Source organism: Octopus sinensis, linkage group LG11 (assembly GCF_006345805.1).
Source record: "Octopus sinensis linkage group LG11, ASM634580v1, whole genome shotgun sequence".
NCBI classification, from domain to species: Eukaryota; Metazoa; Mollusca; class Cephalopoda; order Octopoda; family Octopodidae; genus Octopus; species Octopus sinensis.
This window is the reverse complement of record NC_043007.1, coordinates 73835713-73853212: the sequence shown is the minus strand read 5'-3', so window position 1 is coordinate 73853212 and position 17500 is coordinate 73835713. Positions and strand designations below refer to the sequence as shown.

At 37.0% G+C, this 17500-nt stretch overlaps 1 protein-coding gene across 9 annotated transcripts in view; it reads right to left on the bottom strand.

Annotated features, from left to right (window-relative positions):
* LOC115217102 overlaps window positions 1-17500 on the bottom strand; it is a 48239-nt gene that overhangs the window by 18174 nt on the left and 12565 nt on the right. For 2 of the 9 annotated variants that reach the window (XM_036507710.1, XM_036507709.1), the window contains exons 2-3: window positions 9232-9364; window positions 637-659 (exon numbers count right to left, since the gene is read on the bottom strand). The exons of 1 other annotated variant lie outside the window; for it this stretch is intronic. Coding sequence is in view for 2 of the 8 variants with exons in the window: in XM_036507708.1 (XP_036363601.1) it covers window positions 9232-9282 (51 nt within the window). In the remaining 6 variants the exon portion in view is untranslated. Of the gene's footprint in view, window positions 233-636; window positions 660-1863; window positions 2181-9231; window positions 9365-17500 lie in introns of those variants that run through there. 6 more of the 9 variants (XM_036507711.1, XM_036507708.1, XM_029786699.2 and 3 more) reach the window with 4 other exon arrangements.

Below are 17500 nucleotides of genomic sequence, written 5' to 3'. Positions count from 1 at the left end.
ATGGTTCTAAGCTCCAAAAGTATCTTTCATCATCATCATCATTTAATATTAATTTTCAATCCTGGCATGGGTAGGACAGTTTGGCAGGATGAGTGATCTGTAAGGCTGCACCAAGCTCCAATGTCAGCTTTGGTGTGTGGCTTCTATAGCTGGATGTCCTTCTTAATACCAACAACCATAAGGTGTGTACTGGATGCTTCTTTTTTTCATGTCATCAGCACCAGTAAGATCACTAAGTAAATTGCAAGACAAGGAAAGAACATGAAAAAGGAAAAAGAAAGGAGTGCATGTTTATTTCTCACTTCATTGAGCTCCCCTTTGAGAAACCTTTACAATCGAAAACTGTCTAAAAATGATCAATGGAAAAGATATTTTAGATATTAAGGGCCGAAAATTACTGTTTAGAAATCTTGGATTATTTTAAACTTTGAAAAGGAAACTAAAACCGTCTCTTTTCACCAATGCAAAATATTATCTCTAGGCTTTAACCAACTTCAGTAATACCCCAAATCACTATCTATCTAATACTATCTAAATACTATACATATTTAGCAGTAGCAGCAGCATCACCATTGTTTGTGACATCTGTAGAGCCAGTCAGTATCATAAGCATTAAAATTATATAAATTCACTTACTTTGCAAAATGAAGATATCACATCTTGAAAAGAGGAATAAAGCAGACTAAGAATTAGTCTTGGAATGGCATAGTAAATGTAATTTACAAATTTAAAGTGGATAAAGTTATAAAATAATAAATAAGAACTAATAACCTACAAATTTAATGCAATCAAAATTATTAAAAACAAAAAAAAGCTGTTACTAAAAAGAAAATATGTTGTTTTTTTTTTCCTAATTAAACAATTCTCAACAACAAGGTTTCAGCAAGATGTGGCAATGCTGGGACACTGTCGTTATAATGTACAGTTTTTACAAATAATTGTTTCTCTATTACATAACAGGAGTTTTGAATTGTTTCTAGTAATTAAAAATAGGAACTAATATGTTTAACCATATTTTGTTAGCTAGTTTCTGTATTGAAATGCTCTGCCTTCATTTCAATTAATTTTAAAAATAATGAAAAATTTGGTAAAATAACAGATAAGCTGGTGTTTGGAACATAAATTAGCATGTAACTTCAATGAATAGTTTTAATTCTATCACAATAAGGTTTTATCATAGAACCAGGGACAGTCTTGGGTGAGTTGGCAACAAAAGGATAAAGAACAACTATATGTATGCATCCGTAACCCTTTTAAACCAGTCATAACAAGTGCATATATCCTACCTGTTTTAATTGCTGGTAGGGACACTATATTTCATTTTTTTAAATTGTTACATATTACCAAGTATATTAAAAGTTTATAAGTCAGTATTGTGCCCTACTTCTGTGTTAGCAGTGTGCTGTTGTCATTTTAAAATTTATCTCAGCAGATTTCATTTCATAGAATTTAGAGCCAGTAATGAAAGTTACATAATGGGATTATGTGGTTAGAGAGATCATGTGGTACTGAAAAAGGAGCAATAACTCCTCAAATATCTATATACACCCATTACCTATCTTCCCATCTTTGCATTGTTTACATGGATGTTTCCTATATAAGAAACATAAATTTCAGAGCTGGCTCTAAACTCTATAAAAAATCTGTAGCGATAAACTTTAAAATCTACCTGTTTTCTGCTCAAACTGATCATATCCACCCTTTTACACATACTCTGCAATGTCATTTTAAAACTACACATCAAAACCACTTCATTAAAATCTTGATGCTATGAGATAATGCATGATTCATTCAAAACAATGTAAATAAATAAGCATTGCATTTGATATAGTAATCTGAATGCTAAAGGCTTCTTCTACTTACATGTGACTCATATCATTTCTTTGTTTCCCATTTTTGGATAGGATGGAGTGTATTAAGTGGGGAAGAAGGGACTGTACCAAAGTTATTGTTTGAATACCCAAGACTGGTAGTCAAACGACAGCAGTTCATGCTTGGTTTAAACACTTAGCAGTCAATATTGTCTATAGGAAAATTGTTTACAGGAACAGTATTCCAAAGGCTGACATTCTGGGTAGGAAAGATTGTGCCTGGTCGGTAAGACTCTAGTTGCATGTTTGACAAGAGATGTCAAAGTTAGATGTAGATGACAGCTGCTTGTATAAAAGGTGAGGTGTCATCTAGAAAACAGTGAAGGTTGTTAGAGATGACAGTAGCAAGTTAATGTTAACATGAAATGTTTCCTGTTTAACAGTAAACATACAGCTGTAATAACTGAATACAATTGAACTTTATTTCAGTATTTCTACCAAGTAACAGTAGCTTGTTTTGTTGGCAGGAAAATGCAAAGGAGATCGTTTCGTAGCCACAGGGGTTCAGGTTCAGTCTCACTTAATGACACCTTGGGCAAGTGGCTTCTAATATAACCCTGGGTCAACCAATGTCTTGTGAGTGAATTTGGTAGATGAAAACTGTGCGGAAGCTCATCATAGAAGTGTGTGTGTGATCCTCCACCTCACTTGGTAACCAATGTCAGTTTGGTTTAAGTCCCCATGACTTAGCAGTTCAGCATAAGAGTCTGAAAAAGTAAGTACTGATATCAATTTATTTGACTAAACCCTTCAAGGCAGTGCCCCAGGATGGCTGCAGTCCAATGATTGAGACAAGTAAAATACAAAAGATAAGATATTTAAAATTATCCTTTATCCAGAAATGCAATGTTTGAAAAGAAAGATAGCATTTGTTTTGGTTCTCAGAATATTAGTATCAAATCCTTGCACAATTGACATTATCTTATGTCTCTCGGAGATATATAAGAATCACTGATATACCAGGATTAATTCAGTTAACTATATTGATCTCCAGCATAAATTGACCTATATCTAAAGAAGAAAGCAATATTGTGCTGCTTCCAAACAGTACAGGGGCAGAAATGGTTAATATTTCTACGTTGTTAAAAAACATCACACCAACATGATAGCTATTAGAGGTTGGGTAGATTTAAGCTTGTTTTGCATCCTCTAATATCGTTTAAATAGGCTTCCTAGCTTTAACTGTTTTACCTGCATACTGTGGAGAGAATTTATCAAATTAACAAGCCCAAACTGAAATATCAGCACCCAACTCACATATATAGGGTGCAAAGGATCTGTGAGGGGTCAGCCAAGCCTTATTGGATTTAAAATTGTAGGATGTACAATTGCTAGGTGAGGGTCATTTACAATGCCTGGTCAATTAGGAGGGCCCTGCAGTGTGCATGAAGGCTACAGCTGTGAATCTGAATAAAGCTGACCATGAACACAATACTACTTAGAACAGTCCTTGCAGACATTTCGCATGGTAGATGGTCAGTGATTGTCTTCTTTGCTCATGGGTGGATAGCCATCATCATCATCATCACCATATATACATGAATACATACATACATGAAGAATTCATGTTTACATATATACATAACTACAGACAATCATACATACACAAATACACCCAAATGTAGGTACACACACACACACACACATATGTGCAAACATGAACAACTACATACTTAAATAGAAATACAACTGTACACATACACCCACATACATTCATACACACGTATTTATATGCATATATGTACATATACATAGCTATTTGCCTACCTGCTATTTCTTACACAATGAACCCGGAACCATGTGGTTGGTAAGCAAGCTACTAACCACACAGCCATTCCTGTGCCTATTATATATATATTTATTATACATATACATATATATATACATACATATATATATACATACATATATATATATATATTATACGACGGGGTCGGGGGCGTGGGTATACTTCTTGTGGAGAAATGGGTAGATAAGGTAATCAAGGTAGTCAGAGTAAGTGACAGAGTAATTAAAATTAGATTAGTGCTTCACCATAGGTCAGCTACCATCATCTCGGCATATGCCCCTCAACCAGGGCTACCGGAAGGACAAAAAGACCAATTCTATGACACCCTATTGCGGACTACCTCGTTGACAAATGAGTGACCTTCTCTTTGTGGCAGGTGATTTCAATGGACATGTTGGACGGCATGTCGGGGGCTTCCATGGCATTCATGGAGACTACGGTTTTGGCTCTCGTAATGAGGAGGGAACCAGGCTGCTGAAGTTCTGCGATGCAAATGACCTTATGGTCTGCAATATCAACTTCAGGAAACCCACCTCTCACCTAGTCACCTACCGTTCTGGCAGACACACTAGCCAGATTGACTACATTCTTGCCAGAAAAAGGGAAAGAGGGCTGCTTATAAATGCCAAAACCTTTCCAGGCAAAGAATGTACTCCTCAACATAGATTAGTAGTTAGCGACTTCAGGATCAGAGCTAAATGGTTGCCCAGAAGAAGACCAGCTTGGAGGAGAAGGGTCTGGAAGCTTAAAGATCCTGCAAATAGACAGAGATTTAGAGACATACTACTCGAAGCCTTTGACGAAATAGAAGGGGATATAGCTTCACTTAATGTGGAAGACAACTGGAGATTTCTATGGGACAATCTGCTGACAGCTACTGACCAGATCTGTGGATGGAGCAAAGTACCATCTCGACCCAGAGTAACATGGTGGTGGAACACTGTGGTTGACAGGGCTATTAGACAAAAGAGACAGGCTTGGAAGGACTGGAAGAACGGTGGTAGCAGGGAATTGTATCAGACAGCCAGAAGGGAAGCTAGGAGACAGGTTTATTTAGCCAGAGGGGAAGCGGATAAGAAAAAATTTGCCAATGTTCTGAGCCGTGAGGATGAAAGACTTGAGGTATTTCATGTTGCAAGACAGTGTGTGAGAGAGAACCGTGATGTGGTAGGAGAGAAGTGTGTTCGCATGGATGATGGTTCACTTGTGCTAAATGAGGATGCAAAGAGAGAGGTTTGGAGATGCCACTATGAAAGGTTGCTGAATAAAGAAAATGAATGGGATAAAGAGAGTCTGCCGAATGTCAACCCAACAGAGGGACCAGCCATCCGAGTTAAAAATTCTTTGGTAGTTAAAGCAATTAGAAGCATGAAGACAGGGAAAGCCTCAGGCCCATCAGGAATTACTGCAGAGATGCTCAAAATATCTGGCAGTGTCGGCTATAACCTAGTCACCCGTATAGTCAACCAGGTGATACACGAAGGAATCATACCCAATGACTGGTGTAGCAGCATACTAGTCAACTGCTACAAAGGTAAAGGTGATGCCCTAGATACAAATAATTACAGAGGTATCAAGCTGTTGGATCAGGTAATGAAGGTTACGGAGAGGGTCATAGCCCAACTAATTAGAGAGAGAGTTAGTTTAGATGAGATGCAGTTTGGGTTTGTGCCAGGGAAAAGTACCACTGATGGTAAGGCAGCTGCAGGAGAAATACCTAGCCAAAGATAAGCCCCTGTACCTGGCTTTCGTTGACATGGAGAAAGCCTTTGATAAGATCCCCCGATCCCTTATCTGGTGGTCAATGAGGAAACTAGGGATAGATGAATGACTGGTGAGGGCTATGCAAGCCATGTACAGAGATGCCGTAAGTAAGGTTAGGGTTGGCAACATGTACACAGAAGAATTCAAAGAAGAGGTTGGGGTCCACCAGGGTTCAGTACTCAGACCCCTCCTATTTATCATAGTCCTCCAGGCAATTACGGAGGAATTCAAGACAGGTTGCCCCTGGGAGCTCCTCTACGCTGACGACCTTGCTCTAATTGCTGAGTCACTATCAGAACTGGAGGAGAAGTTCCAGGTGTGGAAGGAGGGTTTAGAATCGAGGGGCCTTAGAGTCAACCTAGCTAAAACCAAAGTACTAATAAGTAGGAAGGTAGACAATCCACAAATGTCTTCAGGAAGATGTCCCTGCTCGATCTGTAGAAAAGGTGTAGGTAGAAACTCTATAAGAGGTACCCAGTGTAAGCTATGGACACATAAGAGGTGCAGCAATGTCAAAGGTAGGCTAACTGGGAAGATAGTTTTTGTATGTGGCAGATGCTCGGGAGCATTAACCTTCGAAAATCATCAGAAAACAACTTCCGTCACTTCCCAGGGGAAAAAACTAGAAGTAGTTGATAGCTTCCGTTATCTAGGTGACCAAGTCAGTAGTGGGGGTGGGTGCACTGAAAGTGTAACTGCTAGAATAAGAATAGCCTGGGCAAAGTTTAGGGAGCTCTTACCTCTGCTGGTGACTAAAGGCCTCTCGCTCAGAGTAAAAGGCAGACTGTATGATGCATGTGTACGAACAGCCATGCTACATGGCAGTGAAACATGGGCCGTGACTGCTGAAGACATGCGTAAGCTCGTGAGGAATGAAGCCAGTATGCTCCGATGGATGTGTAATGTCAGTGTACATACTCGACAGAGCATTAGTACCTTGAGAGAAATGTTGTACCTAAGAAGCATCAGTTGTGGTGTGCAAGAGAGACGATTGCACTGGTATGGTCATGTGGCGAGAATGGATGAAGATAGGTGTGTGAGAAAGTGCCAATCCCTAGCAGTTGAGGGAACCCATGGAAGAGGTAGACCCCAGGAAAACCTGGGACGAGGTGGTGAAGCACGACCTTCGAACTTTAGGCCTCACTGAGGAAATGACCAGCGACCGAGACCTTTGGAAATATGCTGTACGTGAGAAGACCAGGCAGGACAAGTGAGCCCAGCCCACTTATGAATGCCTTTCCTCCCTTGGACACAAAGACCTGTTGAGGCAAGCGAAGTCGATATAGAACCTCATCCGACGACAGGCACCCATGCCAACCCCCTTTGCTTGCGAAGACATGTTGGGGCAAGCGAAAGCGAAATCGAAATCGAATTGAACCAGTCAGGATCCCTGGTCTGGTGGTACGTAAAAAGCACTATCCGACTCGTGGCCGATGCCAGTGCCGCCTCCACTGGCTTCCGTGCCGGTGGCACGTAAAATACACCAATCCGACCGTACGACAGGCACCCATGCCAACCCCCCCTTTGCTTGCGAAGACATGTTGGGGCAAGCGAAAGCAAAATCGAATTGAACCAGCCAGGATCCCTGGTCTGGTGGTACGTAAAAAGCACTATCCGACTCGTGGCCGATGCCAGCTCCGCCTCGACTGGCTTCCGTGCCGGTGGCACATAAAATACACCAATCCGACTGTGGCCGTTGCCAGCCTCTCCTGGCACCTGTGCAGGTGGCACGTAAAAAGCACCCACTACACTCACGGAGTGGTTGGCGTTAGGAAGGGCATCCAGCTGTAGAAACATTGCCAGAAAAGACTGGAGCCTGGTGCAGCCTTCTGGCTTCCCAGATCCCCAGTCGAACCGTCCAACCCATGCTAGCATGGAGAACGGACGTTAAACGATGATGATATATATATTATACATATATATACACATACAAACATATATATACACATACATATATATATACACACACACATACCTATATACACACATGCATACATACACACACATACATATATACACACACACATATATATATACACACATATATATATACACAAACACACATGCATAAATATTATGAGCTTCCACACAGTTTCTATTTACCAAATTCACTTGCAAGGCATAGATTAACCAATGGCTAAAATAGGAAACACTTACCCAAGGTGCCACACAATAGGACTGAACCCAAAACCACATAGCTGCAAAGCAAGCTTCTTAGCCACACAGTCATAACCAAACAACATACAAGCAACCACTGCATAATGGAGAAAGCACATTGAAGAAGAAGAAGAAGAATATTTCAGAGTTTGACCTTGTTAGTTGTTTCCCAGTATTTAATCAACTTCCTCAGTGTTCATCGGTCTACTGATGTAGAGCTTGGCTGCTAGTCAAAAATAGCAGCAGGTTTAGTCGTATTCCACATGCTGTAGTATCCTGTTAGAGAGTGGGTTGCAGTTGGTGACAAGAATTTCGACACCAAATGAATGTTTAACTGAAGTTAACAGTCTTGGTGTGTTTTTTGAATGGTTAATGTGTCTTTTCTATATTGTAATTTTTAAGAGAAAAGACCATTTTAACCTTTTCTGATAACAGTCATTATATGACTGTTTTATTGTATTATGTGGAATTGCTGCCAGGATCTATATTAAAACCACTGTCTATATTGACAAGAGCATGAATTAATATTTAATGATAGCCTGTAATTATATTTGCTTTGATGAAACAAAACTAATTCAAATTTAAAATAGTCAACACAACTTGCAGCTTACATCTAAATGTCAAACGATACTTTTTAACTTATTTTTTTAATGATCCCATGAGTTATTGAATTGACCTCATCCATTCACACTTCTATTCCTGCCAAAATTGATTTTACCATTCTTCTTGTCAGTCAAATAAAACACAGCAAGCTATTCAAATGATAACACTTACTTCACGAAAGTTTAGCTTACATCCTGATGAGAAAAGTCAAACTTACACCAAGTGTTACTTTGTTACCATTTATTTTTAACCCTTTAGCATCTGAATATAATGCTTATTTATTCACATTCTTTTGAAGCAATCATGTATTATCTCATAACTCTCAATGATGTAATTGAAAACATATAAGATTTCAATGATGTAATGGTTTATTTTTAGAATGGCATTGTAGGATAGGTGTGAAAGTCTAGATCTGGCCAGTTTGAACAGGTAGAATATTTGAAATGGATATGGCCAGTTTAATTGCTAATGGGTTAATCAGCCAGTTCATTCATTAATAATTCCTGCATCACCTGAATTATGGACCCTAAGGTGAAAGGGAGCCTTAGTTTATTGAAATCTAGAAACAGTCTTAATTTTGTAGATTAACCTTTAGGAATTGGTAAAATATAGGTATAGAATACACCTGCATCTTATAATAGATTACTCATTTATTACTGGAATAAACTGTAAAACTACTACTGCTGATTTACATAGAAGAAATCCTATTGTTAATTTTCCCTGAAGAAATAATTATGGATGATTACTAATTGTAGTCAATTTTTACAGGTAAACAAGAAAAATTTTACCAAAAATTATTAGAAATAAGAATATTATGTAATTATGATAAACAATGAAAACTAGGGAGTAAAGAAAAAATACTTATGTTAAGACTGGTAGCGAGAAATGAGAGAAAGATAAAAAAAATCAAAGAGAAAAATATGTAGAATAATATATGGAGAGAGCATAAAAGAGATATTTTAATATGTAGGTAGGTAGAGAGAGATAAAGAGAGAAAGGTTTAGTGAAAATGTATGAAATTTACAAAATAATTTCAAAGCCCACTACCTTGTTTTGAAGGATAGGGATTTCCATACGAAAAAAACGGTAAAATTCCATTCCTTTTCAATTATTTCTGTTGAGCATTACCGAGCTTTGACAATAATTTATTGTTTTGTTTCTATTTCAAATCCAGCAATCCCTTAAAAATAAAATAAAATTCATGAATGCAAATGTCTAAATGTTTGAAATAAGCGGTTGTCAATAAATTACTCATCATCATCATCATCATCATTATTATTTAATGTTCATTTTTCTTGAAGGCAGGTGTCAGGTTTACTATGTGTATAACCAGGAATAAGATGCCTGACAACCCTTGGAGATGAAATCAGCCACAATAAAATGAATATCAGAACATTCATAATCTTATTAATAAATGTAGTTCCATTATTGTGTGAATAGTTCCTAATATTAAATATTCATTGAGAACTATATTTCAGAATGCAAATATTTCCCCCATCACTATATGTTTGTTTAAGTTAGTGCCCATATCCAGGTCCGTCTCACAGCATTTCAGTGTGACAGGAACCTTGAATGCAGAGAATCTGCAAAGACTACAAAGAAATGAAGAAAGCATGCTTCATTGAATGAACAACAAAGTACAAATCAGCTCAGAAACAAACTGGTTACAAAAGGAATCAAAAGCAAAAAAAATCACTTTGTTTCCACTCAAACTTTAAGGATAATAAAAAGAAGGAAACAAAAGAAGAAAAAAAAAAGGTAACTCATTTTCTCAGCAAAATTACCATTTTAAGAATTTCTGCTGTTATTGCAACAAAAATTAAGATAAAGAAGCAATTTACAACTGGCTGAATTTCATACAAGAAATTGCTTGACAATTTGTATTTGAAAGATAAGGTTTAAAATATTCTTCTAGTGATTACCATCATTACCATCATCATCGTTTTACATCCACTTGTGCATGCTTGCATGGGTCAAACGAAATTCCTCAAGGAAGATTTTCTACTGCTGGAGGCTCTTCCTGTTAACAACCTACTCATGCTTCCAAGCAAGGTAATATTTCCCCATGGCCAAATATGTTTACATGGAAGAATGGAAACAAAGGGTGCTTCTTGTATGATGGTGATACTATCATTTTCTGCATGATGTTACAAATACATATATGTATACATATAAACATGTGCAAATTATGCATGAATTAGAAAATGGTAGTGAGTGAAGATTTAGTAAATATAATTATAAGCTTTCACTGCATACTGACTATAGAAAATAGTTTAATGCCCATAAGAGAAATGCCCATTTTTGTTCTATTATGGGGGTTTATATGCCCTAATATTAGTCTATTTTCTATAGTCAGTATACAGTCGAAGCTTATAATTCTATTTACTAAATACATGCTGCAGCCATCATCTGTATTTCCTGCTGTTAAATAAGCTCATCTGGAACCCTTGACAGGAGGAGATCCAGTTTTGTTTTGAAGAGACCTACATTCACACCAGGCAGGTCTCTGAGGCATTTTGGAAGGATATTGAAGAGCTGTGGACCCTTGAAACTCAAGCTGTTGCAGTATTTAGTCTTGTATTTTGATGGCAATAATAATATATGAATGTGTGAGCATGTTTGTTACCGTTTACTTGTCTTGACATGACGTGACAGTTGTAAACTGTCATGCAAGTGGTGTCCATTTTCAATCTTCCATGAAAACATGTCCAGTGATGGGGAAATATTACCTTGCTTGGAGACAGGTGAAGGTTGGTGACAGAAAGGGCAGTTGGCTGTAGAAAATCTGCCTCAATGAATTCTGTCAGACCTATGCAAACATGGAAAAGTTGACATTTTTATGACGATGATTGATGGTGATGCTGATGAAGATGATGATGATGTGATCTGAGGTGATATTAACATAGCTAATTTCCTGTCCGGCCACAAATACCAATGACAAACATGAATATTTAAAAACATCCTGTGACATCTTTAGTTTCTCATTTAAATAAAAGATATCAAGTGATGTGATGTTAAATCAATATTGTAAACAGAAGCAGTACAACTAAGAGACAGGCTGAAAATCAATGGTAGAGAAAAACATGAAATAGCTAGAAGAGCATCAAGGAGTCAGGTACACACACTATATATAATTAGATAAAGATATTTATGGCTAGTCTAAGGGAGTTTCCCTGAGTTTTACGTCCATAAAGCACTTAACTTTACAGTGTCGCTTCAGACCCTAATGGCCAGTGGCCTATAATGTCTCTTCAAAGTGGAGGGAGAAAAGACCTTGTGGCTAATTGTTGAACACACTGACAAAGGAGAAAGGCTGAATGCAAGGGATTGTCTCTCTCTTAGACCACTATCCGTAACTGACCTGTTTGGCTTGTGGGTGTCAGGACTTCCTAATTACTCTACTGCTATAAAAGTTTGAATGTACTTATCTTTCAGAATTATGATTTACTAACAATGTGTATGTGTATATAATATATATATATATTATATATATATATATATATATATATATATATATGTGTGTGTGTGTATATATATATATAATATATATATATGTATGTGTGTGTATATATATATATATATATATATATGTATGTGTGTGTGTGTGTGTATATATATATGTGTGTGTATATATATATGTGTGTGTGGTGTGTGTGTATATATAATATATGTGTGTGTGGTGTGTGTGTATATATATATATGTGTGTGTGTGTGGTGTGTATATATATATATGTGTGTGTGTGTGTGTGTGTATATATATATGTGTGTGTGTGTGTGTGGTGTATATATATGTGTGTGTGTGTGTGTATATATATATATGTGTGTGTGTGGTGTGTATATATATATGTGTTGTGTGTGTGTGTGTATATTATATGTGTGTGTGTGTGTGTGTGTATATATATGTGTGTGGTGTGTGTGTATATATATGTGTGTGTGTGTGTGTGGTGTGTATATATATATATATATATATATATATATATATATATATATATATATATATGGTCATCCTATAAATAATGCAGTTTTTTATACTTCTTTTATTTTTCAAAATTAAGATAAATGAACTTCTTTTTTAATCTAAAATATACTCTCCTTCATTTTCTACAATGCTCTTCCATCTATCAGGTAGACTTGCAAGGCCCCTCTTCCAAAATTCACTTGTCTGTCATGAAAAATATGCCTCCAGTACTGTTCTGACCTCATCTATAGAATTCATATTTTTGCCGTCCAAATGATTTTGAAAACTATGGAATAAATGATCATAAATGGCTACAAGAGCAAAGAAGATACACTAGAGAGAGGAATCTACAGAGGCATCAAATTGTTGGACCAGTTGTGAAGATTACAGAAAGGATTCTTGCAAACTAATTTGGAACAAGATTAGCCAGGATGAGATGCAGTAGTATCACTGAGTTTATAATGAGACAACTACAAAAGAACTACTCAGCCGCAGGAGTGGCTGTGTGGTAAGTAGCTTGCTAACCAGCCACATGGTTCTAGGTTCAGTCTCACTGCGTGGAATCTTGAGCAAGTGTCTTCTGCTATAACCCCGGGCTGACCAGTGCCTTATGAGTGGATTTGGTAGACGGAAACTGAAAGAAGCCTGTCGTATATATGTATATATATGTGTGTGTGTTTGTGTGTCTGTGTTTGTCCCCCTAGCATTGCTTGACAACCGATGCTGGTGTGTTTATGTCCCCGTCACTTAGCGGTTCGGCAAAAGAGACCGATAGAATAAGTACTGGGCTTACAAAGAATAAGTCCCGGGGTCGATTTGCTCAACTAAAGGCGGTGCTCCAGCATGGCTGCAGTCAAATGACTGAAACAAGTAAAAGAATAAAAGAGAGCCAAGAATAAGCATCAATAACTAGCATTCCTCAATCTAGAAGGCCTTCAACAGAATCTATCAATGATCTGGTGGTCACTAAGCACTATAAGGCAGCACAAACCATGGACATGTGTCATAGCCAGCAAGGTGAATGTTTGTACTAATGAATTTAGAGATGAATTTAGTATGCAGTAAGAGTTCATCAGGGCTTAGTTCTCAATCTACGTTCAATACCATGCTATCAATAATTCTCTTTGATTCCTGGTTCAGTCCCACTGTGTGACACCTTAGGCAAATGCCTCCTGCTATAGCTCCAGACCAACCCAAGCCTTGTGAGTGGGTTTGGTAGACAAATGAGGAAAAGGCCATTATGTGTGTGTATTTCCCACCGCAACTTGACAACCAGTGTTGGTTTGTTTACATCCCCATTACTTATCTCTTCAGCAAAATAGACAAATAGAATAAGGAACTGGCTTTTTCCAGTTGTTCTTTTATTCTTTTTAACTTGTTTCAGTCATTTGACTGTGGTCATGCTAAAGCACCACCTTTATTCAAAGAAATCAACTCAGTCTCTTTTGCCAAACTGCTAAGTTACAGGGACATAAACACACCAACATCGGTTATCAAACAATGGGCAGGGGGACAAACACATACAAAGACATGTATAAATATATACAAACACATATATAAATATATATATATTTTCCGTCTACCAACTCCATTCACAAGGCTTTTGTCGGCCCAAGGCTATAGATGTGCCTCGCAGTGAGACTGAACCTGGAATAAGACTTTTTTTCTAGTTATTAACCATAACTGGAAAAATGTTGCAAGAAGTAAAATAATGGTTAAACTGCTGCCGTACTTAAGAAAAAAAAAAAAATTCCATAGAATGATTAAAAGACATTTGACCTTTTCCAGATGATAAAGATCTCACATAAAGAAAAACTGAAGGATTTTGTTTTGCTTCTCAGCAATGATGCTATAATAGCCTCAACATCATCACCTATAATACTTGACTCAATTGACAAGGAGTACCAAAGATAATCATACAATTTACAACTGCATTACAGAACAGCTAAAGGAGGTCAGGGACATGGGTATCTACATCCTCTCTCAAGAAAAGACAAGAACACTTGGAAATATATATATAAACTGCATATCTTATGCAGTTATATATCTAATGATCAAACCATTTCCTGTAACTCTGAAAGTAAATGAGAAACTTCTAGACAGACCTGAACAGAGCACGTTACTGATGAGGTCACGACTGCAGCAAAAGGACTTGGACAGACCTATTTGATTGGCTGACCAAACAATTAATCAATCAATTTGTTAACTGGTTAAATGTTAACCAATTGAAAAATAAAAATAGAGAAGTGAAATAGAACCAGTTTGTGTGTTTATTATTGGCATAATGACCTTCCCAAAGCGTAAAAGAATTCTAGTACAACTCTTACTAGAGTGGATATGAGATTTTTCACTTAAACTCAAAGCTATTAATTATACTTTTAAAAAGTCGTTGAATCTATAGATTGTTTACCAATAAAGTAAGGAACTGGCAAGACATGGCACAATCTGGAAATAGCCAGGAGTTACCAATGTTTGATATTTCAAGTGCACGGCAAATTAATATGTATTTAAAAAATTTTTTTAATTAAAAAAAAGAAATCCTGAACTACCACCCAAAATAAAATTCTGTGGGAAAAATGTGTAAAACTTAGCTGTCAGCAAAATTTGGAGTCATTAAGACACTCCAAGAACGTTTTGGATTGTATATTGATGAAGTTCACTGAAAATAAATTTTCTTCGGTCTTAATTAAATTAAATAGTATCTGACAAGAAGTTGCTTCCTAAGCAAATCCTAATCTAAAGTAGGGAATAAACAATTTAAGGTGGAGTCACATTATCCAAGCAAAACAGCTAAATTCAGAAAAGTATCACATTTAAGTGACTTCGGTTTAAGTAGGGAAATTTTGTAAAATTACTCCAAATTTAGTTTTCTAGACTAGATTTTATCGAGGTGAAGAATATAGTAGACGGAAACTGCAAAAGATGTGTGTGTGTGTGTTCACGCATGCGTGTTTGATTACATATGCAGTTCTACACAATATTTTGCACTTTTAGCTGGCTATGATGAAGATGGCATTTCCACTGGTGTCCCAACTTTAAAGTCATGTGAACTAGGATAGTCATTTCTTGAAATTAAGACAACTAAGAGTTAGCAACTGAAACAGCATCCAGCTGCAAAACAATGCCTTGATAGTATATTTGGCTAACCTATGACATTATATATATATATATATATATAAAGATAGATAGACAGACAGACAGATAGATATAGATAAGTTGAAAAAAGATTAGGGACCTAAACAAATCTCTAATGACCCTGGCTAGGCTTTAAAAGGGCGCATTTATTTTTTTTGTTATAGAGTTCAAAGTGTTAGAGAGTAGTTGTCTATTGTCTAAAAACATCATTGTGGGGTCCTTCCCCCCTCCCCTCACACACACACACACAGGTGGACATAAAACCTATTCAATAAATGCTTTTAAGCCACTCCCTTGGCAGGGGCCCACAAAGATTTCTTTTAGACAACAGACAACTACACCCCCTCTCTTACTCTCTGACACCGAACTCTATACCAAACTATATTTAAAGAAGACTTCAATGAAAATACTCCAGACATGTTTTAGACCCCCAGGCAAAGTTTTTACTGATATTTGATAAGATGAGATTCATCATCGAAACCAGTAATATTTTCTTTATATATTTAAAAAAATCATTTTTGTAAATTGTTTCTTAAATTGAAGTGTCTTAGATTTACTCCTGTGCTATTTCCACTTCCATGTTTACACACACACACACACACACACACACACACACAGATATATATAGATAGATTGAGATAGATATATATAGAGATAGATAGATATAGATACGGAGAGACAGATATAGATAGATAGATACAGACAGACAGATAGATAGATAAGAATAGCTGTGCGAAAAACAATAGGCTGCACAAAGTTCAGAGAGTTCCTAACTCTGCTGGCAACAAAAAGCCTCTTCCTCAGAGTGAAAGGCAGATTGTATGATGCTTGTATGCAAACAGCTATGCTACATGGCTGTGAAACATGGCCTGTGACAACTGAGGACATGTGTAGGCTCGAAAGAAATGAAGCCAGTAAGCTTCACTGGAAGTGCAACGTCAGTGTGCATGTATCACAGAGTGTAAGCATCTTGAGAGAAAAGTCAGGTATAAGAAGCATCAGATGTGGTGTACAAGAGAGACGACTGTGCTGGTATGGTCATGTGATGCAGATGGACGAGGACAGCTGTGTAAAGAAGTGCTGATCTCTAACTGTAGAGGGAACCTGTGGTAGAGGTAGATCAAAGAAGACATGAGATGAAGTGGTGAAGCATGATCTTCGAACTTTGGGCCTCACAGAGGCAATGACTAGTGACCAAGACCTTTGGCGCTATGCTGTACTTGAGAAGACCCGTCAAGCCAAATGGAATCATAGTTGTGGCTGATGCTGGTGTCACATAACTGGCACCCAAGCCAGTGGCACATAAAAGCACGCAGTACACTCTGAGTTGTTGGCATTAAGGAGGGCATCCAGCCATAGAAACCATGTTAAATCAGATTGGGGTCTTGTGCAGCCTTCCAGCTTGCCAGCCTTGGTCAAACCATCCAATCCATGCCAGCATGCACAACGGATGCTAAATGATAAAAATGATGATGATGATGATATATATATATATAATTTTAAAATAGAATAAAATCTTCATAAGAATTTATCAAGTAGTTAGCGTGAAAAACCTCATAAGAGAAAAAATAACAATTTTTTTCCTTTAAATTTATTTATTTATATTATATAGAGGGCACTATTACACATAGATGCCACACGCTAGGAAGGACTCTTAAAGTCAAAACTACCAAAATAAATAAACACATCGTACCGAAACCAATTCTCGAAGTAGGTCATTTAAAAACAGAATTTAGCTGCAATACACATCAAATGAGAAGAAATCATTATGAACACAAGCTTGAAACATCAATACATTCAAGTCAGATGTGTAACAACAGCCATCTTTTCTCTGACAAGACATCTTTCTGCAAATATCTAAAATGACTTTACAACTAAGGAACTTAACAAGAATAATAAAACGGTTGACAAAGCTGTATTGAAGAAGATTAATGATCAATATTGTAAACATGGCATTGAAGATAGAACTGAACGATACATACCCAGACATCCTCACTTCTGAGAAATCATAAGGTTGACTTTCTCATTAAGCCTTCAAATAAGCTTGTTTGACCCACTAAATCTAACCTTGGTTGTATTAGTAAATCTATTTTGGATAGGATTATCCCTATGGTTAAAAATAAACTTAAGCTTTAGCTTTTTGTTTAATACCAGTTAAGTAACAACAATACTCCATTATGTAAGTAACAAGAACAATACAATACTTCCTTTCAAGTTTGACAT